The sequence below is a fragment of the Rhododendron vialii genome, chromosome 2a, assembly GCF_030253575.1.
Source record: "Rhododendron vialii isolate Sample 1 chromosome 2a, ASM3025357v1".
Classification (NCBI taxonomy): domain Eukaryota; kingdom Viridiplantae; phylum Streptophyta; class Magnoliopsida; order Ericales; family Ericaceae; genus Rhododendron; species Rhododendron vialii.
The window spans coordinates 18,965,137-18,989,411 of NC_080558.1; the positions used below are offsets into that span (position 1 = coordinate 18,965,137).

At 36.9% G+C, this 24,275-nt stretch overlaps 2 protein-coding genes across 2 annotated transcripts; one reads left to right on the forward strand and one right to left on the reverse strand.

Annotated features, from left to right (window-relative positions):
• Positions 1–727: 727 nt before the first annotated feature.
• Positions 728–8,006, forward strand: LOC131312074 (serine carboxypeptidase-like 31). Its single transcript, XM_058339809.1, has 10 exons — positions 728–1,091; positions 2,958–3,065; positions 3,247–3,342; positions 3,867–3,959; positions 4,067–4,149; positions 5,118–5,405; positions 5,935–6,065; positions 6,367–6,462; positions 6,766–6,871; positions 7,685–8,006. Exons 1-10 carry the CDS (start codon positions 794–796, stop codon positions 7,829–7,831), a joined length of 1,446 nt encoding a protein of 481 aa, XP_058195792.1. The 5' UTR covers positions 728–793; the 3' UTR covers positions 7,832–8,006.
• A 361-nt stretch (positions 8,007–8,367) lies between these two features.
• LOC131317258 ((E,E)-geranyllinalool synthase-like) lies at positions 8,368–23,521 on the reverse strand. The gene is made up of 12 exons (XM_058346822.1): positions 23,188–23,521; positions 22,495–22,681; positions 21,789–22,012; positions 21,267–21,390; positions 21,024–21,133; positions 19,788–19,964; positions 17,118–17,253; positions 16,243–16,341; positions 14,421–14,636; positions 13,256–13,385; positions 12,835–13,080; positions 8,368–9,345 (listed from the first exon to the last, which is right to left on the reverse strand). The coding sequence occupies exons 1-12, from the start codon at positions 23,519–23,521 to the stop codon at positions 8,773–8,775; spliced, it is 2,556 nt and encodes an 851-aa protein (XP_058202805.1). The 3' UTR covers positions 8,368–8,772.
• Positions 23,522–24,275: the final 754 nt, after the last annotated feature.

A 24,275-nucleotide genomic window follows, 5' to 3' on the forward strand; every position in this document is an offset into this window, starting at 1 on the left:
TTCAAATGAAGATCCTAAACTATTTCACGCATATATAGTAGTTTATATATTTCAAGTTCAGCCCTTTGTTTGAACACCCTACTCAATCAATTTTGAACACTTACCTTAGTTAAAAACACTTTATAGTCTCCTGTCCAACCAAGAGCCATTGTTAAAAGAAAAGACGAATTTTCAATTTATAGAAGCGAGTAAAGGATGAAATTTTTTTAATTTAAGTCAAAAAGGCAAAAGAAATACTCCCTCCGTCATTTTTTAAGTGCCCACTACCGTTCTGCGTGCCATTTTCAATCACCGATCTGATCTCAATATATGTTATTAAAAATATACAATATGGATCTTATTTGATAGATCTTAATTGGAGTATTTCTATAAGACAATGATTTTATAAACATAAAACATACTATACGTTGAGAGATATAAGTCATTGAAAATGGCACGCAGAACCATAGTGGACACTTAAGGGGGGACAGAGGGAGTATGAAAGATTGGCTGTTTTGTGTCAAAGTGATGTACCAATTTATTAGATTTTTTACATGTGATTTTTATCACAAAACTGATAGAATTTAAGTTACTCAATTACAACCACCCTTAAAAAAAATTAAGAAGCTGCCACTGCACCCGGTACCATACCTTGCAGTTCATTGTGTGGACTGGAGACAAATCATCTCCTTTTGACCATGAAATAGTGGATGCAGGAAGTCCTTCGCACCTATATATAGACATGTGGGTCTTTGTGTTTTTTCATCCGTCAGCGATAGACTAGTCTTTGATTTACCAGTTTAATTATTCTTTCATGGATTTTGTAGTAAAGGTGATGTTTATCCTTGTTCTCTCTCTAACTGCATCACCACCATTCCTGGTTCCTGTTTTGGGATCTAGATATGGTCAGTGGAGTACAGAGAAGAAACTGATCAACTCATGGGGATCTGAGGATCTTGTGACTAACTTGCCAGGTCAGCCCAAGGTACACTTCCAGCATTATGCTGGATACGTGACAGTGAATGAGAAAAGTGGAAGGGCACTCTTCTACTGGTTCTATGAGGCATCAACTCTCCCTAATGACAAGCCTCTGGTGTTGTGGCTTAATGGAGGTACGTTCATATGGTACTTATTGTATGATGTTATCTTTGATGAACCATATGTCCCTAAAAAGGCTGCATGGCGGTATCCATATTATTTCCGCCTTCATGTTGTAACTTTTTTTCCCCATAGGCTAGCTCCGAGTCGCTTGTCGATGTCTTTGCGGCCTTGGCCATGTCCCGAGATTAATTCTACATCTGCTTTTGGGTAATGGAATTTTACAGTACATACCAAGAAAAGGCATTTTCTAAATATTTCAAAACTTCTTGATTGTGAATAATTCTGGGAAATGCCATTCAAATGTCCTGGCTGTTGTACCGTCCTTGAACTCTACTTAAGATTGCGTGAGATGTAGGTAAGAACTTGAACTCTACTTAAGATTGCGTGAGATGTAGGTAAGAAGTAGGACTGTACATGAACCAAGTTATTCGAGCTCGACTCTTGTTTGCAGAATAAATTTTGAGGCAAATAAACAAATCTTGAACAATTCTGAGGCTTCTTAATGGTCTGGAAAAATTCAAGCTTCTGGTGCTCGGCTTCTGATTGGCTGGAAAGGAGCTCGTTTTGGTATTGGCTCAAAAGATAAATGAGCCAAGGCATTTTAAAAGCAAGTTATCTTTCCAACCAAACTTGAACAACCTCTAATTGAATCCTTTACAGCCCTTATCGAGAAAGTTGACGAGGTTTAGTTGAGAGTTAATGATCACAATGCCAGTGTTCTGCAACCTACTGATCTAGTGGGGAAGATTTGATCAGCTTTCCACGTTTTCAAGGTCATGCAGATTTCTTATACCCATCTTTTAATCAAATCTAGGGGGAGATGCTTCGGTGTCTACCCCTTTTTGGGGGACACCGTAATTTTTGGCCATCACGGAACCATTAGAAGCATAACAAAAACCAATTAAGTGTATAACCAAGGCATAACAAAAAAGTGGGATACCTATGGAACCGGTCACTGGTCCGGTAAAAAAAAGAAGACAGGTGGGGTATTAGTATGGTTCTAGAGGTTATTGTTATGCCTTTTTGGGGTTATTGGTTATGGTCTTATGTGGTATTGTTATGCTTCTTCTACTTTTGGTTTTAGTAATGCCTTTTGATGGTTTTTGTTATGCTTTTCAATGGTTTCCATTATGCCCATGTTGTCATGACTCACCAGTTATGCCATTTAATGGTTTAGTTATACCTAATTTGGGTTTAGTTATCCCCGTTTGGCCCATGTTACGCTATTAAATTCACGTGTTATGCCTTTTTGGGTTTCTTGTTATGCCATTTAGTGATTTTGTTATGCCAATTCATTGACCTATTGGGGATACCGGTTTGACTGGTCAGTTTTGGTCAACTTGCATGCGTGGCTAAATCTCATCCGTCGGATTGGGGAGTTCTGGTTATGCTTTGTAATGGTTCTATTTATGCATTGTTATGGTTTTGTTATGTTTGTAATGAGTTTTGGTTATACTCCTAATGATTTCGTTATACCAAAAGTTACGGTGTCTCCAAAAGAAGGGTAGACACTGAAGTATTTCCCAATTTAGGGATCCATATGTTTGTGGTTGTGTACCAACCCTGCCCAAGGAATGTATACCAACCTCACTGACTATTATAAATAAATAAATACACATATACATAGAGAGAGAGAGAGAGAGAGAGAGAGAGAGAGAGAGAGAGAGAGAGAGAGAGAGAGATATTCCTTCTTTATAGCTTTCATGTTACCTAGAGAGAGAGAGATTCCTTCTTTATAGCTTTCATGTTACCTTGTCTTTGAACAGTTGCACATGTCAATCAAGCAATCTTTCCATCTCACCCATTTCCAATTGGTGTAGTTTTATTCCCTGTGTGCCTGTTCTCAATAAAGGTGACAAGAAACCTACATGTTTCAGGTCCTGGGTGCTCTTCTGTGGGATATGGAGCAACACAAGAAATTGGACCATTTATTGTGGACTCAGAAGGACATGCCCTTAAACTTAATCCTCACGCATGGAACACCGGTACAGTGTTTGAAAACTCCTCTGGCTATGTTCCAATGTAAAAGTACTATGTTGTCAACTTGTCATACATCATATAAGAAACAACTTTTGCTTTCATAGTCAGGTTAGAGGACCTCCATATCACATTCCACAACTTTTTATACTTTACAAAGAATAAATTCTTTTGTGTATTGTGATGCAGAAGCCAACATGTTATTTGTGGAGTCCCCGGTCGGAGTTGGATTTTCTTACTCAAACACAACTGCTGAATATGACAGTCTTGGAGATGACTTTACAGGTGAGCTACATCTAAGTTGTCGTTATGTTTGCAAGTCCACTCGTTATTTTATTTTATTGATTGATTGAGATAATTGGTCCACCTAATGAGAATTTTATGCGTGAAATCCACACCATAAATAGTCCTTCCATTATGTAGCATCCAAATTGCAATTTTTAACCTTTGAGGATGTACTATATTTCTTATATCCATCAATTCTGCATTTACCCCTCAATTAATTTTTTAGAGATAAATTTGGTGTTCTTCCAATTGATGTATTTGGACTGATGGTGTTTTTATTTGGGGCCATAGATCTAGCAGACTAGCACAGTGGCGATAAAAATCGACATACCTCCGCAGTTGCTAAAATAAGGATAAATTTGAAGAAGAAGCAATTCTAACTAAAAGTAGGACCCGTACTTGGACTTATCGGGTTAAAAAAGTCTAAGTAGGCTAAAAATTAGTAACCCATGGACTTTTAACCATTACGATGTTTGATAGCCAGAAGCCTGTCAGCCTAATTATTTTGCATTTATTTGTAACAGCGAATGATGCTTATACATTCCTGCATAAATGGTTCCTCAAGTTCCCATCGTATAAATCAAGGATGTTTTATGTAGCAGGGGAGAGCTATGCAGGTATTTCACCTTCACAAGTAACTCGTGGACTTTTAACCACTAAGATGTTTGGCATCACTAGTCTCAATTGTTCCTAACATGACTTGTGCTTTTCCATGTCATCATAGGGAAATATGTGCCGGAATTGGCTGAGCTCATCCTTGACAAGAACAAGGATCCATCTATGTTTATCAACCTGAGGGGCATATTGGTATTGCCATTTCCATAACATTTATTTCATAAGACCATTTCCATGTAATAGATTATTTTCGCCTTCATAATTTAATTCTGATCTTTGTTGTTTCTATCTTTTCTATATAGTATTTCTGTATGTGCCCTTTGGTTTCTCTGACAGTTTTTTTTTTCAATTTCTTTTTGTCTTCAGAAAACTATTTTCCAATTTCAACTTTTGCCCAACTTTTTATGTGAGAGCTCATCCCAGTAGTCCCCCCCATCGGCAAGATGTGGCTTATGAATGGGATATATAATGAAACACCACGAGCTAGTGTATAACTCGAGGTTAACCTTTTGAGCCATGTGGTTAGGCTAAGGGTTAGCAGGTCAGCTGGGGCGGGTCGTTACAGGTCGTAAGCAATCCGCGTACATGACCATGTGGGCCCTGGACTATGGATTTGGTTGTTGGTTTGATTCTGTTTGGTGATTCTAGAGCACAACCCTAGCCAGTTGCTAGGGCAATACAACGAGGACCTTGCATCATAAGGTGGGGAGATTGTCGGCAGGTTGTGGCCTCTGAATGGGATATATAATGAAACACCACGAGCTACTGTATAACTTGAGGCTAACCTTTTGATCCACGTGCGTATCCACGTGGTAAGGCGCAGGTCATTACATTTTAATTTCCCGATTCGCCTTGAGTAGACAAATAGAAAAAGTAAAAATGAGTGGACTATATCTGGAAAAATTCAATAAAATCTAAAACATTTGATTTTCCTGTTATTTTTCCTTTTTAATTTGTCCTTATTTTGCTTTTTCCCCATATGGTCTATGCTTTTCTTACTTTCCTGGTTTTTCCAGTTGAGACGAACCAAAATATTAAATTGTGCCCAAAAATCTTGAATAATTCACTTATGACGAGAAGCTTGAAACTTAATTGCTTGTCAATTAACTCTGTATATTATTGTCGTTGTTCAGAATAAGTATAACTATTTTAAATTGCAGCTGGGAAATCCGGAAACATGTGACGCTGAGGACTGGAAAGGTCTGGTTGATTACGCTTGGAGCCATGCTGTGGTATCTGATGAAACTCACGCAACTATAAAGGACTCATGTGATTTCAACAGCAATAACACATGGAGCAATGAAGACTGTAGTCAAGCTGTTGATGAAGTACTCAAACAGTACAAGGTGATCGACATCTACAGCCTTTATACCTCAGTTTGCATCGGGAATTCCACAGGTTCGGAACAGACATCGCTGCAAGTAATGTTCAGGAGCACATCTAAGATGGTGAGCAGTAATTTGTCAGTCATGTTAGTTTTTGTTCTGTCTGCATATGAAAAATGAGAGCATAAAACAAAGCCATCACAAAGAACACAAAATGGATAATGTTTCATATTAGAAAGCATACATCCACGGGCAAAGATCAATACATGAATTAGCCTTGGAAGAGGAGAATAATCTGCTAGACAAACTGTAACTTTCTCACATAAAACTGTACGGCCCCCTAATACCCTTTCATACAGGAAAACCTTGCTTAACAAAACAGGTCAAGATATCCAATATTAACTAGTTGGTCAGACCTAGCGATTTAAAACAGCTAACATATTTGAAATAAGGACTGCAATTTACCACATAAATATTTAGCAAATCCTTTCGCCACCAATTTGAGTATCCTTATATTTCGAATGTGGTTGGATCCTACAATGTTTCTGCTTACATATTTACCAGAGTTGGAAAAACGGTGCCACTAAATCTGATGACATTTATCGTTTTCCTTCATTTGGTTAAAATGATGGTGGTTGGTTCTTCTCACCAGATGCCAAGGATTATGGCTGGTTATGATCCATGCCTCGACGGATATGCGACAACTTATTACAACAGACCCGATGTGCAGAAGGCACTCCATGTTAGCGACGGTCAAAACCTCAAGCAATGGAGTATCTGCAAGTAACGAAAATTTCTTTCTTATTCTAATGGTTGTTAGTAATCTTTTTAGCGTTGCCCACAAGTTAGTGATAACAAGCCATGAATCCTTCCTAGTTCCTACCATGTCTGAATACACACCCAACCGTATGATCTATTGGGAATCTCGAAATCTCAAGGTCAAGGTTGGTCATGCGGCTGGGAGGGTATCGGGACAGGGGATAGAAGATCTTGAGCCATAAATTGGGTTATGTATTTAGGACTTCTTAAGTATGACGAAAAGGGCAGAGGGCTTTCAGGATACTTACGTGATTATTATGTGCAGTATGGAAATATTCAAATCCTGGTCAGATTCAAAGGATTCTGTTCTTCCCATTTACAAGAAGCTTATAAGCGCAGGGCTTAGAATATGGGTCTACAGGTACATTCTCCTAACTTAGACTGTTTTTCTACAGATTGGGTTCTCAAAATCAATTTTGCCGAACACTTTTCAAACCTTGATTCATTTTGCTTTTTCAGTAGAACTACTTTTTTTGATATCAGGCATTTAAAATTTGTTTTAAATTCCTTTAAGAACATTTATGAGGAAAAATGGAAACAATGCATGTACTTGTTTTAAGAAACGATTTCTGAAAATATTGTTCAGCAAAAGGGATTCTAAAATGAAAAACAATCAAGCAGTAACCTAAATTTTCTTAATGTCGATATTTTGTGTGTGGTTCAGTGGAGACACAGATGGAAGGGTCCCTGTATTGTCCACAAGATACAGCTTAAGCTCTCTGGGACTGCCTATCACAAGGGCATGGAGGCCCTGGTACCACAATAAGCAGGTAATCCTTTAAGTAATAAGGTTATGGAAACAAAAAGAGGCATAAGATTAGCTTCCACTATAATTTTTTAAAGTTATCTGAGGAAGGCCACTACCCAACAAAGATTATCTTTATTTCTTGTGAATAATATACATGTATTGACTATTAAGTTCCTTCTTTTGCCTTTTCTTTGGGGGAATAAAGTGTTAGTTTGAATATTCTCTGTGGCCGCGTTTGATTGCAAGAATGATCAAGGGACAGGGAACATTCTTGGAATAATCAGGGTTTTTGTGTTTTCTATGGGCTAAGAAATATTACGAAGTATCATATCCCATGTTTTATTATCAGTTACAAGTCATATAATTCGAGAACCTTTGTTACGGGTGAATTACATAGCATTCAGTCTTAATTTCCTGTTTGGGTTAAGAATGAATATCACGACCGTTGGGTGGTGAAAAAGCACTTGACATGTTGGGATAAACAGGGTCAAAATTGTGGGTATTCAAAGTTCTTTAGAACTTGAAGCTCATTTCAATACCTCTAGGGCCAATTAGAACTTATTAGCTGGTGGGTTCTGATGCTCTATCTATGTTTTCAGTTCACATTAACCAAAGTATACTTGGACCAAATGATGATATGAGCACAACCATTTTATATGCAAGCACCTATTCTTGGCTTTTTTTTCTTTTAAAAAAAAATTTATTTGAGGCCTAAATCAGAATGTTGTTGCTTTTGGTAATGTTTGTGTTACTGTTTTAAAATTTTGAAAACTGCAAACAAAAACATGTTTCACAGCTACTGCTGATAAACAATTTCTTGATTTGCTTGGATCAGGTCGGTGGTTGGCTCCAAGAATATGAGGGGCTTACGTTCGCAACATTCAGAGGAGCTGGACACGCGGTTCCCATCTTTAAACCAAGCGAGTCCCTTGCCTTCTTTTCATCCTTTCTTCGTGGGGAATCCCCACCTTTTGAACGCTAAGTCAGCACCGATAATCGACTGTTGGAGTAATCTAGTACAGAGGATTTTGTTCTAAGCAACCCCAGGGCTTGGGGCCACTGTAAAACAATAAGCAGTTGGAAAATGAGAGTCTTAGTCATGGATGTTTTGGTCCTTTATATGCTAAGCATAAATGGAGCTTCCCTCTGTTTCTTAATTGCTTGTTGACAAAATGTGGAGAATAAATTTTGGTTCTTGTGCTTTGCCTTCACTGTGAAGAGTCGTACTGTTAATCCTACTAAATTCAAGTTATGGTTCATATGAATCGGTCCTTACTGAACGGGTTGAGCAGCCACCCCAAACATACAGGTTCGGCTTCCACTGTTCGGAAAAAAACTCTTGGGTTGCTGGAGCTTTGACCGGTTAGCTTTAGGATCTCGGGATTAAGCGAGTTACATGTAAATTGGTCTCGAAACTAGGTTATCAAAAAAAAAAAAAAATGAAAAAGAAGAATCTGGTTGAGCGGGTTGCAAATTGAATAACAGAGTTTCTCAAAAGTCTTGTAGCTTATACAATATACAACCAACATTCAAAATTACATAACTGCAATACAAGTACAAACAATAAGCAGCAACGACTCTTCCACTGCGTGGGACAGTTCAATGGTGGCTTGATTCATGTTTTTGAACCGCAAAGAAAAATCTCGATAATTATAAAGATCATAGAAGTGTATTGAGAGAGCTTCAAAGAGTACAATGACTCTTCTACTGCTGTTACTAGCAAAGGCTTATTCAAACGATATATTAAAAACACAATACTATTGACAAGATGCCAACAAAAATAACCGAAACATAAATCGCTGCTCAGATGTACCCAAGTCCTCCTTAATTCAGAAGCGCTATCCAACACTAACTTCAACCCTTTGCAGAGAGTTAGAGACTGCTATCCAACACTAACTTCAACCCTTTGCAGAGAGTTAGAGACTAATAGCCCCATCCCAAGAGAAACGCTTTGCCGAAGTTACCTCTAACCCCTGCAGTCCACTGGAAATCCTTTGTCGCCGGAAAGCACAACCCGAACTTTGGTGGGATAATGACTTTGTCACGCCGAACTGGTATTCGAGTAGCACTCCGTGCGAAGTTCTGTCCAGTATTGAAATTCCTGCTGCCTTGATATTCGGATTCGCCGATCAAACGAGCCTTAACTTTTGAACATTTTGTTTCAGTTTTGGAAGGAGATGGAATTCGTCTAGGGACTGGATTCTCAGGAGGAATGTAAATCCCTCTTTTAATGTCGTGAAATAGTTCTGTATCCGAGTCGAATCGATTGGAAGAGTTGAAAAACATCTGAAAGACTTTTAGGCATGATAAGTGGAGAAGCTTGCATGGTTTGGGCAAATCATTGGAGCCATAATCCATCAAAGCATGCTCCAATAACTCTGTTTTCTTCTCATCTAGCATCCCTTTGGCATAGGAAATTGAGTCTTCAATCTCTGCCTTTGGATTACCTTTTAGGTGGAGCAAAACAAGGTTTGTTTTCCCATCTAGTTGCTCCTTCTACCAATGCACAAATGGTGTGAGCTTTTTAGACAAAACAAAACAAATACTACATAAAGTGTGGCATATGGTGTAGATTCAAAGTTATTGGTACTGAAACACGTGGCGGTGCTCGACCCGAGGATGCTGCCAAGCGGCCGATCTGGCCGTTCATCTAGGCAATCGACGGCTCAGATATTAATATCTGAGCAACGGATTATTTAGATTTTTATGCGCTCGGATTAGATCCGAGTCGTCCTGCCAAGATGAACGACTAGATTGGCCGCTCAGCACCACTGTCAAGCACCCCCGCTTAGCAACATCTCCCAATCCGGTAGTGCTCTAAGAGCACTAAATAATCACTCCCCCAAAGCAGACACTCAATTTAGGCCATGCATGGGATTTAGTATTATTTTCAAACTTTAGCTATTCAAACTTCATTTATATAGAAAAGTACTACTTCTACATTTAACACTCCGGGAGTAGTGCTCCTATGTCTCATAAGTAGTGGAGCCCGAATACGTTTCATTCGTGAAATCCACTAGTTATGTGAATAGAGGAGAAGAATTTCTCCAGGAGTACTGAACAATTACCCGGGAGACTGACTCGTTTGGATACCTGGTAGCTTTGAATGTCGTTCAATAATCGCGATGAAGTCATTAGCTATTTGGTGATGGGTTCGTACTGGGAAGGTTTGAGTTTGTGGTTCGGTAAATTCGGGTTGAGAAAACACGAAGCTGGAAGAACTATTGTGTGGCTGGCAATAGAAATCATGCCAGTCTCAAGGTATCCAAACGAGTCAGTCTCCCGGGTAATTGTTCACTAATAGTCAAGGGATCTGCTTAACAGTTCACTAATAGTCACCATACGATTCTACTTAACAGTTCACTAATAGTCACCATACGATTCTACTTCCCTGCATTGAATGGTCGCAATTTCCCCTTTTTTCTTCAGCGTTTTCATTTCAACCGTGTCAATGAAAATAAGTAGCTTAGTATTCCTAAGCGTACATCGTTTTTCAGAAACATTAGTCACGTCTGTGTTATTGTTGGTTTTGTTCCTTCCTCCTTGTATCAAATTATACACTGCAGAAATATGATCCATGTATTGTTTCTTAGTGCAAGGGGTGTTAAAAAAAAAAAACTCACCGGACTTTGACTGACCTTAAAAAACCGACCAATTTTTTCTGGTTTCAGTTAGTTTCGGTTCCAGGTCATAAAAAAAAAATTTTAATATTCGGTTCGGTCTTAGGTTCATAGAATTTTAAGTGGACCGAATCGAACCAAACAGAGATTAAATGGACCGACTAGGACCGTACCAAGCCGACTATACAAAATCATGGATTTTTATATGGGAAAATGACGGCCAATGATGTGTTTTGATAATTAATACCAGCGAAGAACGTTTTCCGCATTAACAAATGTTCTCAGCATGTCCTTGGCGGATATTAATTATCCAAACACGTCCGGGGCCGTCATTTTCCCTTTTTATATACTATACATTAATTTGGTCCATTCATCTATTTTGTATTTAATCTTGACCGTTCATCCATTTGGGGCCATTTGGATGGTACGGATTTATTTGAATGGTATGGGTTTGGGCGCATTGGCCCACCGTCAAGGTTTTAAGAATGGACCCAACTATGCTCATTTTTTGTGGACCAAAATCCCTGATTGAATTGAACTGAACTTAACTCCGGTCTGGATCAATCCTGAAAATATTAACCCCGAACAGACTAAAACTTGAACCGAAACAACCAAACAGAAATTAAATGGACCGACTAGGACCGTACCAAGCCGACTATACAAAATCATGGATTTTTATGTGGGAAAATGACGGCCAATGACGTGTTTTGATAATTAATACCCGCGAAGGACGTTTTCCGCATTAACAAATGTTCTCAGCATGTCCTTGGCGGGTATTAATTATCCAAACACGTCCGGAGCCGTCATTTTCCCTTTTTATATACTATACATTAATTTGGTCCATTCATCTATTTTGTATTTAATCTTGACCGTTCATCTATTTGGGGCAATTTGGATGGTACGGATTTATTTGAATGGTATGGGTTTGGGCGCATTGGCCCACTGTCAAGGTTTTAAGAATGGACCCAACTATGCTCATTTTTGGTGGACCAAAATCCCTGATTGAATCGAACTGAACTTAACTCTGATCTGGATCAATCTTGGAAATATTCACCCTGAACAAACTAAAACTTGAACCGAAACAACCACCCCCCAGGACTCTTTTCCTCCTAAAAGTTGCTTTTGAATATTTTATTGTTGGACTTGAAATCAATTATGGTGTTCCACTTTGAAAAAAAGTACTTATTTTTTATTTTTCAAACGAAGGTAATTTCAAATTCAAATATAATGAAAATGAAAAATATTTTTTCAATTTTTTTGCACCATTTAAAAGATCTTAATGAGATGTATCAAACAAGATCTATATTGGTAGAAAAATTATTTGCATAAATACATGATTTTTGAACTTGAAATTACCTTCTTTTTTAAAAAGTTCTTTTTGCTAGATGCATTCCTTTCTGTTCCGTTTGGAAGGATCAAACTTTTAACGATAATTCGATTAGCCTTTTTTCTATTTAGCTGAATTACCAAAAACTCAAACTTTTAGGGATCGATAGAGAATTATTGCACCGTAGAGTTCTTAACTTTTCAAAAATGCCATTCAATGTGAAATTCAGAGAAAAAGCACTTTTATACTTTTCAATACCGGGAGGAGTTACATCAAAACAAAATAGAATGGTAGACTTATAAATTTACCAAATTCTGCTCTTCAAATAGACATAATAGACACTTGTAATCCTCTTCCTAAATATATAAAGTACCAAAACAACCTCACATAACTAATCACCTCTTTATAATTCTCTCATTCTTCGATATCCTCCTCCTACTATAATATCCCCTGGTATTCCGCCATATCTTCATTGCCAACAAACCAACTGTAAGTCGACTCTGAAAATAAGTTCGACATAGCAACTAAAAAGTGCGCCCATACTGAATCTCTGAATCCGCCACTATTAAGTTTCTATAGTGAAAAGTTCAACGTTGCAATAAATTAAACCGACTGTAATGTTTGAAGGTCCCCTATACTTGACTCTACAGTAATCTGTGGGCAAAGGAAAAGAATCGTTAAATTGAAGCAATTATGATCAAGGACAACGGAGGGCGGTAATAGTATTCTCATCACTAATACAGTTATTACTCTACTTGGACTGAGTAAAAGGTCTTCCTTGTTTTCACTTTCCTAAAAGTTTCGCGCGGTGGAAATTAGATTTGGCCATTGGTCTAAGAGCATCCGTAATGGTAATAATCAAAATCAATAATTAAAATGTGTCACGTCAACATTTGATTATCCATTTTGTTCATAATCAAACTTAACAACCTCTATCTTCACATAGGTTATTTTTGTATCCCTAACCAAAAAAATCCCCACAATAAATAATGCACATTTGTCCAATCGCAAACGAGTTTCAATAAATAATATACATACCTGGTAGCTTTGAATGTCGTTCAATAATCGCGATGAAGTCATTAGCGATTTGGTGATGGGTTCGTACTGGGAAGGTTTGAGTTTGTGGTTCGGTAAATTCGGGTTGAGAAAACACGAAGCTGGAAGAACTATTGTGTGGCTGGCAATAGAAATCATGCCAGTCTCAAGGTATTCCCCCATGGATGGTATGTATCCGTTGTTGCTCCATGTAGTTTCCACCAGCCATGAGCCAAACGTTTCCCGCCACTGCCAAACACAAAATATTTTTCGGAAAGTTACTTTGTACGTAAAAAAAAAAAAAAAAGGTATCTAACATCTCTATGAAAATCATAACTTTAAAGTGATTATTTCATTATAAATTTTAAGACTGATACTACCGATCAACTTATTGTAAAGTAAAATCGTATGCACAAGTACTTACAATATCTCGAAGATTGTCGGTAATGTCGCTTCCTTGTTGACGGAGGTGTTTCTTAGCAATATCAGTGACAAGGCCATCAAGAGCTTCAAAGATAATCTTACCATGCCCACACAAACCTTTTCCATCCCATCTGTTCATAAAAAGTTTGGGGTGAAATGTGCTATTTTTAATTTTTACCCCGGCCAAAATTGCAACTTCTGAAAAATTGTATAGGCAAAGTGCCATTATAAGATTTCTTTGTTGGGGTCTGAAGTTGAGTTGATGGCCACCAGAATGAAGTAGTCAAAATTAGCTAATTAAGGTTTCGACTCTGTTTTGTCGAAGTTTTCAAGCTACTTTTAAAATTGGATTTCGGTTGTAATTTTTTACTTTTTAGATTCCTCTCGTCATGACGAAGTAATAATCCTCAAAAAATTAACGGAAAGCTAACAAATGGAATTTTTTTAATTATGGACCAAAAAAAAAGAAGCCATTTAGCTTATTAAGCCGAATGAGGCCTTAAACTTGCTTGATTGAGAGGGTTGTAAAAGCTTAACTTTTCTTTGAAATATCTTAGAAAGAGGATTACAATTATTCAGAGAGATGAAGATAGTGAATAATAGAGGAAAAGGCAGGATTTTTTTATCTTAAAACAAATTGGATCATCTCTGTCTTTAATTTGGACCGAAAAGGACAGCCTAAATTGTCAATTATTGCAATTAATGATTCAATTTTTTTTTTCAGAAGAGTCTCAATTCTTACCAACAAAAGTGTCTTGAGAAAATCTGAATCATTGATTATATGAATGTATTATCCAAATTTAGAGGTCAAAATTTGGACAAAAAAGAATCCAAACCCCTCTTAAAAATGTCTGAGAAAATAAGAATCATTGGTTATACTGATGTATAGTTCAAATTTAGATGGTCTCGACTTCGACAAAAAAGAATCTAAACCCCTCTTAAAAATCAACTTTTTTAAACGAGGCCCCGTTCTGCTAACTAAAATAAGAAATAAGTACTTACTTTTTGAATTAATAATAATGATGTATTATAAGAAAATAATTTATCTCGTGAAACAGAAAATAAATACTTAAAAAATAAGATCGTTAGCGGAACAGAGCTCAATCTGAAAACTCAACAAGAAGAAGTCTTTTTCGTCTATTTTTTGGAAAGTGATTGTATTGTACCTTTGTACTGCCTCATTCAAGCTTTGCAAGTCGCCAAGTGAACCTTTCATGTCAAAAAAATCATCTGCAACCGTAATAAGTATGGCACTTTTCGCGACAATCAATCGAACAACTGAACCATGTGGCAGAGAACTGCAGGCGGCTACAGCAAAGTAACAATATGTCGTTTTCTCCCTACCAAAACCCAACTCACTGAGGCCCCACTCCTTGGACCACCTATGCATACATATCCATGACCCATAGAAATTAGAATATTAGAATGAGATTACCAAGAAAATTGAATATTTTTTGGGGCACATGTTGTAGTAAGCGGGAATTAAGGGAAGTTAGTGAATTGATTCACTGAAAGTTCAAATTAAAACTATTTATAATCTTGAACCCATCACTGTTCACGATGTGGCTCAAATTCTAGTCTTCCACAAGGGAAGACCAAAAGTTACCAATGGGTTACAAGCCCATGTGAGAAAATTGAAGTTAAAGTGCCTTTTGGGTGCTGGAAATGGAAGTGTAGGAATGTTGCTTCATTAAAGAGAATTTTTTTTTCATACCACACCACTGTCTATAGCCCGTAGGAAATTTCACTGCACATTTATTGGGACTGAAGCTAAGGTCTCATCAAGTGTAGGTGATGTTAAGAGTATTGTAGTAGGCTGAACCAAATGGCTCGGACCACATATTCGACGGAGACAAACTAGAGCTAAGCTGTAGCCGAGCCTAGCGTTGTTGAAGTCCAGGCTCGGCGATGTCTGAGGCTCGGATGAGGATCCCATCTCAATTGCTCGACGCCTCGGATAGATGACTCCATCATGTCCCACTCTCTCCGAGCCGACCGTCTCTTAGCTTGGCCAAAGTCAGGGTTCGGCCACACTTAGAGCCACGCACCCCCCAAGGGCGAAAAACGGTTACGCCAAGAGATAATGATGGACGCACATGGGAGTGTTAGTTCACCCTGAAAACGGTTACAAAACCCTAACCACTGACGCCACAATAACGCTAGCCGATCCGTGCAAGGCATGTGCCTGTACTTGGAGAGCAAACTAAACAGATCTTATAAATACCAAGTGATGCAACCTCAAAAGAGGTACACCTAAACTCACACTCAAATCCTAATCTCTTGCTTTTCTCTATGCACATGCTCATCCTCTCGCCGGAGAGCCTTGCTGGGAAAACCCCTGGCCTGGTCTTAGTCGTGTGTTCATTGTGCATGTAGGTAAGGCCGAGAAGGCTAGGCACCCGCAAGACCCATTGAAGATGAGTTTAGATCCAGAATCACGGGCCACACAAGTATGTTTGGTAGGTTCTTTGGTTTCGGATGGTAAATCACAATTGGCTTAAATCAATTTATATGGATGTTAATTAGGTGATTGCTTATATCTATTTTTCACACGAACCCAATTCTATGAATACACAAGCGGGTGTATATAAAATGTACACCAGATTGCGTTGGATCCAATTCAGGGTTTCACACTAGTGATAGGAGCCATTCAGTTTGTTTTGCAAAATTCTTTTAAAGGTTCGCACAAAAAATCAGCTCCTTCAAATATTGGTAAGAGCATAAGAGCTTCATCGATTCATTCAATTTTATCCATGCGAATTCAAGGATGAAAATTGATCAAGTTCTGCCGGAACCCGAATGAGCTGATTTTTTAAAAACATATTTTAAATAAATTAAACGACTCCGATTATTTGTGTGGGACCTCAAGATGGATTTCACAGGATCCGATGTATATTTGGTGTACACCAAATTGGCCTACCAATTTAATTTTTTGGTTTCCATATCATTGCGAATGCTACATAATTAATGTTTAGAAAACATGCATACCTTGTCACTTCTTCGAGTTCTCGTTGATAGATCGATTGCCGAAGCTTGTAGTTCTCCACAGCTAGTTTCATTAGCTTGTCATTATGAAGACATGATAACCTAGTATTTTTTTATATGTTTTCATTGGATGTTAGAAGTGTATTTTTTATGACGTTTTACCATAACAACAGGAAAAATTATTAATTACTAACTGATCTTGAACCATGACTCAAAAACAGGCACAACAGTTAGCTTCAGCTATAAAGCATATTTTCCTTAATATTCTCTCCATTCCTAATAATGTTCCAGTCTGCAAACTTAGACCTTACAAAATATATATTTTTTCCGTTAAAAAGATTCATGCCTTGTTTGGATCAAGATTTGGAAAAAAAATTCCAAACTCAAAAAGCACTCATTACTCTTACTTTCAATCATTACTCTCCACTCATTACCCCTATCTCCAACCATTATTCTCAATTCTCTCTCTATTTCTCTCAACTCATTATCTTTACTTCTAATTATTACTCTTATAAAAACTTTCTCAAAAACTCATTCAAACACAGCATCAATCTTTTTCGCAACTTAAACGAACTCATTACTATCCATTGATTTATGAAATTATTTTGATTTTTTTAAGAAAACAAATCCATCATTTTAAAGGCTTAGGTTTACAAGTCGAAAACTTATTTAGGGATGAAGGGCTATTTAAAGGGCAAAGTTCAGCGATCAAGTTTTCTAGTGCCCAAAAAAATACTCGATAGTGACAAATTTGTGTAGAACTCTTGAATGGACCCCACACAATAATATGATTATCAAGTATTCTTGGAGCATGCCTCTCGGAGCATTGAATAATCTCTCCTAATAACGAGCTTGAGTGAATTTCAATTGAAAAATACCTATAGAAGGAGGCCTTTGCAATCCAAAGAGCATCGACGTGATCATTTGCTTCAATCCAAAATCTATGGTCAAGATGATCCAATCGAGCAATCCATGGAAGACTTAACTCATGTTCAACCTGTTCAATGGCCACACACGGTTTCATTGGTTCAATATAATTGATATCAGAGGAGACAATATACTTGAGTGAGGATTAAGCGTGTGCACGTAAGTGTTTGTGTATATATGTGCATGTAAGTATTCGTAATGTTGTTTTTTTCCCGACGAAATAAAGAAAATTTTATTGATGTACCGTGTACATAATAAACTTGAATGTACGAGTCATTATTGACGGCCGATTATTTGCTTCAATTTCGTTGCGTCATCCGCTTCCGTTTCGTTTTCGGATCATTAATATTGATAGGGATGGGGACGAAAGTGAGTGTCATAAGGAGAGGAAAAAAAGAAAGAAAGAAAGAAGGAGAATAGAGCCGAAAGGCCTATTTGCAAAGAGTACTGCTATATACACCGACCAAAACATACCGAAACCGTACCGACGGCCGCGCGCGGCCGTCTCCGGCCACCGGACGGCCGATCCGAGCCGTCTATATACATATATATACGAAAAATAGGGTGTTTAGATCAAGCACCCTACACACATCGGATGCCGTTGATTCCCGCGTGGGGCCCCTCGGTTTTTTTTTTTAAAATTTTTGGACGGCTCGGATCTGCCGTCCGGTGGCCGGAGACGGCCGCGCGCGGCCGTCGGTACGGTTTCGGTACAAAAATGGTCGGTACATATAGGATTTTCGATTTGTAAAAGGCCTTTTTGCTTCGTCATTTCTTACATGGCCCATTTTTTTTTGGTTGGGATCGTACAAAGGCTATGATGCTCCCAAGTGGTATGGGAGCATTATACTCCCAATGAATTACAGACAACACTTACCATCCACTAAGGCAACACTTACCATTCACTAAGGCAGAACTTACCACACACGTGTGGTAAGTTGTGTGGTAAGTTCTGCCTTAGTGAATGGTAAGTGTTGCCTTAGTGGATGGTAAGTGTTGTCTGTTTTGTGGTAAGTAATCCTTCGTTTTTTAGATCAAAACCACCCCATTTTTAGTTTTTGGTTTTGATCTAAGGACTGTGATTTATCTATTTTCAATCCAAAAGCTATAATTCATTAGGAGTATGATGCTCCCATACCACTTAGGAGCATCACATAAGTTTTGGATTCATTGACTTGGAAAATTATTCAAGTCTGGGGTGGGCCATAAGTTTTGGATTCATTGACTTGGAAAATTATTCAAGTCTGGGGTGGGCCATGATTTTCATTTTGATAGGCGCAGTCTTTCTTACAGTATATGAATTGTTTTTTCAAGTCTGGGGTGGACCTCAAAGATTTGCTTGTCAGTGGAATATTTGCTAGGGCATTCTACAGTAATTACCTAGATAGAATTTAAATTATGTACAGACAAGAGCAGCAATTTGACATTTTGATTCGGGGTAAATTTCACCGACAGTTTGCCTTGATGACAGTTACCTTACTCACATATGAGAAATAACAAAGAATCTTCACTAGTTTCTATGTGCGTTTCACCGTCGACTTCCCAAGAAACAATTATTTGTCCAAATACATCATGCAATCAGTCAAAAGTAACTTATATCTAAAAATTCACCGTTGATGATAATATAAAGTAAAAGAAAAACTATCAAGTCTTATATAGTGTGAATCAAAATGAATTTTTTTTACCCATCATAGGAGCGGTTTTGATAAAAAAAATATTGTGAAATTTATAAATAACTTTTTATTTTTACTACTCAAAAGAACTTTTTTTCCGGTCAGAATTGAAAGCTTTTTATTATTTATTCTCCTATAAAAAAGGTGAATTTGTTAATATAGTACACTTTTGGATAATACTATCACATATTATGTCAATAAGGCAAACACCATGGGGTGTGATTAGCGTGTCAAAAAATTATTTGTCTTTTCTCAAAATTTTTTGGATTAATCAGTTGTTTCAACAAGAAGTATTAAAATTCAAGCATATAAAAATTTGGATAAAAAGTGAAAAAAAAGTTCATATAAGATGAAGAAAAAGGTGGTAAAAGATATTGAAAGCCTTGCATTTAATTTATTTTGTTTTTTTTCCCTTTCTATCAAGTGCATGGTTTGTTGTTTAATTTGAAAAAAAGTTTGGGTCAAAACAGGAAGGGCGAATGAATAATTACTACTTCATAAAATTTATAAATAACTTTTTTATTTTTACTACTCAAAAGAACTTTTTTTTTCGGTCAGAAGTTAATATAGGACACCTTTGGATAATACTATCACATGTTATGTCAATAAGGCAAACACCAGGGGGTGTGATTAGCGTGTAAAAAAATTATGTGTCTTTTCTCAAGTTTTTTTGGATTAATTAGTCGTTTCAACAAGAAGTATTAAAATTCAAGCATATAAAAATTTGGATAAAAAATGAAAAAAAGTTCATATAAGATGAAGAAAAAGGCGGTAAACGATATTGAAAGCCTTGCATTTAATTAATTAATTTATTTTTCTTTCTATCAAGTGCATGGTTTGTTGTTTAATTTGAAAAAAGTTTGGGTCAAAACAAAAAGGGCGAACAAATAATTACCACTTCATGAAAGCTTGGCATCTCTAGAAGACCATCTTCTTCACATCTCCCTCTCATGTTTTTCTCAAGCAATTTCCTTGCAAATGATCTTGCCTCCTTCAATTCATTTTCTCCTGAAAACATAAGATCTGTAGCTCTGTAAATGTTGAGCAATGCACTCATGAAATATCCACTGTTCCTTTCTATATGAGCCAAGATGTCTTCATCATACACAAACCAACAGAAGCTCCCTGCAAAAGCATTACCCTTACCACATAAATATGTATAGAAATATCGTATACCTATATCATAGAGAAAATAAAGCAATACCGTCGTGAACATATTTATGCAAGTACTAACTTTATAATAGTCATGCTATATGCCACTCACCACGCTGTCTAAATATATATATATATATATATACAGTCAGGTTCCGGTGAGGGATCCCTTATTTTTTTAAAATGCGGGACTTTCCTTCCCGATTGAATTTCGATGATCTGAGCCGCTCAAAGTGATCAGAACGTGATTTTAAGGGTCCCCGCGAGAAATCAGCAAAAAAAATGACCGGGAAGGGCTTCATCCGAGCAGTTTTCATTGAACGGTTCAAAAAAAATTGCTCGGATGAAGCCCTTCCCGGTCATTTTTTTTGCTGATTTCTCGCGGAGACCCTTAAAATCACGTTCTGCACACATTGAACGGTTCGGATTTTCAAAATTTGATCGGGAAATGAAAGTCCCTCATTTTAAAAAAATGAGGGATCCCTCACTTGATAATTTGTGTATATATATATATATATATATATATGAGGGACTTTCATTTCCCGATCAAATTTTGAAAATCCGAACCGTTCAATGTGTGCAGAACGTGATTTTAAGGGTCTCCGCGAGAAATCAGCAAAAAAAATGACCGGGAAGGGCTTCATCCGAGCAGTTTTTTTTGAACCGTTCAATGAAAACTGCTCGGATGAAGCCCTTCCCGGTCTTTTTTTTTTGCTGATTTCTCGCGGAGACCCTTAAAATCACGTTCTGATCACTTTGAGCGGCTCGGATCATCGAAATTCAATCGGGAAGGAAAGTCCCGCATTTTAAAAAAGTAAGGGATCCCTCACCGGAACCTGACTGTATATATATATATATATATATTATTTTTGGATTCCTCTTGTTTTTTGGTTGGATCTTTGAGGGATTTATATAGCAATTTATTGCTTATATTTTGCTCCTCAATCCCTATTATTGATGTACCCTTGTCGATTTTAATAAAATTTTCTTTTGCTGATAAATTTTTTTTTTTTAGAGAGAGAGAGAGAGTACATGAAGTAATATCGTAGCCATGCATCCGCAAGAGCCGGAAGGCTAAAGAGTCTTTGTATAACTTTGCTGGTTTCAAATTACCAACACTTGTTTGTGTCCTCTTGTAACTCCTAAAATATTTCAACCACAATTTTAAAAAAAAGAAGAAGAGAGAGCTAGCAATGTCAGTTCATGACCATAATTAACTTGGAAGATTCTTAATACTTAATAGGAATTTAAAATAGTATAATTATTATTAATTACCTGTAAGCCTCTGACAAAATCACTTCAATCTCTCCACTAAAATGCTCAGCCAATCCTAACCTCGTAACTTGATTTACCAAACTAAGCTTTATGAGCTCTTCATCCATTGGATACATTGGCGGAACTGCAAGCACACAAAATACATATAAGGTCATTTTAAGGCCACATATATGTACGTGAAATTAAAGGTTCTTTCAACCCAACAATTAATCCTATATATATCCCAGTTCAAAACCCTATATCAGCACCAAGACCACAACCCCAAACAGCAACAAACCGGCCTGTTGACAGAAATTCTGACTCCACTCCTGTTTTATTTTTATTTTTTGAAATGGCAAAAAGATAAATTCATTAACTCATAATACAGAATACAGAGCTAATAGGGTCTTAGATATACCAACCTGACCATCTAAGACCCACTTCTCCTAACCGCATGGAGGAATTGACTCCACCCCTGTTCTCTTCGAACATTTATACTCGTTCAAATTTATCATTTTCTTCTTCAAATTATAAAAAACCAACCTCCGCGAGGACATCTTCGAACAAGTCTCTCGAGGTATTCTTTGCACTTTCTCTCTCCTGTAGCCATGAAAGCATAAGCTGTTGCAGAGGGCGACTGAAACAAAGAGCCATCTTTGTTCAAGCTCTTTAGTATGATTTCTCTATCGACGTCGCATGTGGATGGTAAAGCTTCTAGGAATGACGGTAATGGGGGATAGTACTGGTAATCATTTACGTCTCCTTCCCTGCAATTCATGTTAATTAGTTTTATTAGTAGTTTTGAAATAGCTTTTCTACTCTTCGAGCATCACCTTGAGATGTGCACGTCGCATTCCTGATTAATTGACGTGGTCGCAAAAACAGAAAGGACGTGGGGATTTTGTCAATAAGTGTACGGACCCTGTGTGTGTGTGTTTTTTTTCTTATGATATCCAAAGTTCTAGTGCATGAAAATAGGAAGTGCAATTTATTCACTATATATAAGCTCATTTTATCCCAAGTATAGTCTATAATAATAAGAAAAAATAATAGACTTCAAGTTAGTCTTTATTAGTATTTTTTTATCTTTTTGCTACTCGTAGAGGATTATAGTTTTTTCCATAGCCATATTTATTTTACTAATGCATAAATAAGAAATTATCAACATGTGAATAAAACTTACATTTCAATAAAATTTTGTCGAGTTCTAATAGAATTTTGTTCCCTATCAAAAATAAAATAAACTTACGTTTCAAAAAATTGTAGCCTTTTGAGTAGAACATCTGAGAGTACTCCTTTTACCTCGTCGACAACGCCTAAACCCGTGGCTTGGGCTAATTCAACCATTGCAGGGAAAACAATGGCAAACCAACAAGGAAGACTGTGACGTCTTTCTTTTAGAAGCATCTTTGAATTTTCACGAACAAATGCTAACCCTAGCATTAAAAAACAAGGACATGTATAGGTAAAAACAACGATTGAAACTAACTTGTTTGATTTTGATCGCTATATATTCAATATATTGGGTTGCCCTAGTTATTACTTCATCCGTCCTGATTTAATAGTCCTTCGTTCTATTCTAACAGGATAAAAAACTAGTTATATTTTTAAAGTAGTAATGAATTTCATATCTAATATAGATCTTGTTTGGTAGATCTCGATTAGTTCTATAATATAATATTTTTAAAAATCACATAGCATATTACAAATTACAAGATATATATACAATAAATTGAAAAGTAGCATGAACTTTCAAAAAAGACTATTAAATTGAGACAGAGAAAGTATTATTTTTTTGATCGGCAAAGAAATTTTAGTTCTACTAATACTCGAAAGTGTACATCTGAGGGAGTATTATGTTTTTTAAAAATCACTTTATTTTGCATGCATGACTATTCAAGCTAGGCTAAAATTCTCTTTGTACTTCATTAATTGATTGTACCTTTGTTTATATTTGTATCTCCAAGGTTCCACTTTTTGAGTGCAACAATACAAGCTAGAGTCGAAGGAAGGCTATCAATGGTAGGAAGACCATTCATATCTCTCTCCCCCCAAAACCCTTCTTCTTTCTGGTTATTCAAAACCCACTCCAAGCAACCCTTGAACATGGGGCCGCAGCATTGTTCAAACTTATTAGGGTTTTCTGGAATCATGGCCAGCCATGCCGTATCATACACAGACACGGAAACAAATGAGTTGTAATCATCAAAGGTTGAGAAAATCTCTTCCCTGACCTTCTTAACTAGAGTTTCAATGGAAAATGGTGAGGATTCCATAGTATCGGGAGAGAGAAAACTGGGGATGTTTAAGGGATGGTTTGGAATCACGAGAACCCTACATGCTATTTATAGCTAGGGATGTTTATTACAGTTGTGCATTGACAATGACTTGATCAATATAATGCTGAAAATGAACCAAGTGATAAGTGCCAAAATATATATATATTTTGGTCTTCTAATTTACATTTATTAGTCTTTTATTTTTGTTAACTAATTTTTATTATGTGTTTTAATGTTTATAGGTTGCTCGAGCTCGATTTCTAATAATTTGGGTAAAAAGAAGATTTTATAGAAGTTCTGAATCAAAATACAAAGTTCTTCGAAGTTGAGTGGCTAATGTTTTATTATGTGAAGTCCAAGGGCCCTATGTAATTATTGCTTTCAATCCCTACAAAACCAACTCTGTTACCCTACTTACTTGGTCAGCAGCTTTTGGCCGGGAAAAAAAGGGAAAAAAGGACAGCAGCTTTGAAAAGGCTGCTGCTGGCGAGATTAAGAGGACGGGGCTGCCGAATCTTTTCGTTGATATTGTTTTTTGTTCCGAGTTTCTTTTCTTTTCCAGTTAACTGAAGCTTTGTTTAATAACTCGCACTGAGGTAATCGTTTTAATTTTTGTTTTTAATAAAAGTTGTATGTTTATTTTTGTTTGGTTTGGATCCTATGTTTATTTTATATCTTGAGTAATAGAAGTATGGTTTAAATTAGAGTTTCTTTTATTTAATGCATAATGTTTAATAAGTAGTCGTATAGG

What these genes read in the sequence shown, in the direction of transcription:
- LOC131317258 (XM_058346822.1), bottom strand. Translation starts at nt 23,521, where the DNA reads ATGGAATCCTCACCATTTTCCATTGAAACTCTAGTTAAGAAGGTCAGG. An exon ending in AGATACAAATATAAACAAAG is followed by an intron (nt 22,682 to 23,187) that starts GTACAATCAATT and finishes TTTTAATGCTAG; the next exon opens with GGTTAGCATTTGTTCGTGAA. An exon ending in TCGAAGATGTCCTCGCGGAG is followed by an intron (nt 21,391 to 21,788) that starts GTTGGTTTTTTA and finishes GTGTGCTTGCAG; the next exon opens with TTCCGCCAATGTATCCAATG.
- LOC131312074 (XM_058339809.1), top strand. Translation starts at nt 794, where the DNA reads ATGGATTTTGTAGTAAAGGTGATGTTTATCCTTGTTCTCTCTCTAACT. An exon ending in AAGCAATGGAGTATCTGCAA is followed by an intron (nt 6,066 to 6,366) that starts GTAACGAAAATT and finishes TATTATGTGCAG; the next exon opens with TATGGAAATATTCAAATCCT. An exon ending in CCTGGTACCACAATAAGCAG is followed by an intron (nt 6,872 to 7,684) that starts GTAATCCTTTAA and finishes TGCTTGGATCAG; the next exon opens with GTCGGTGGTTGGCTCCAAGA.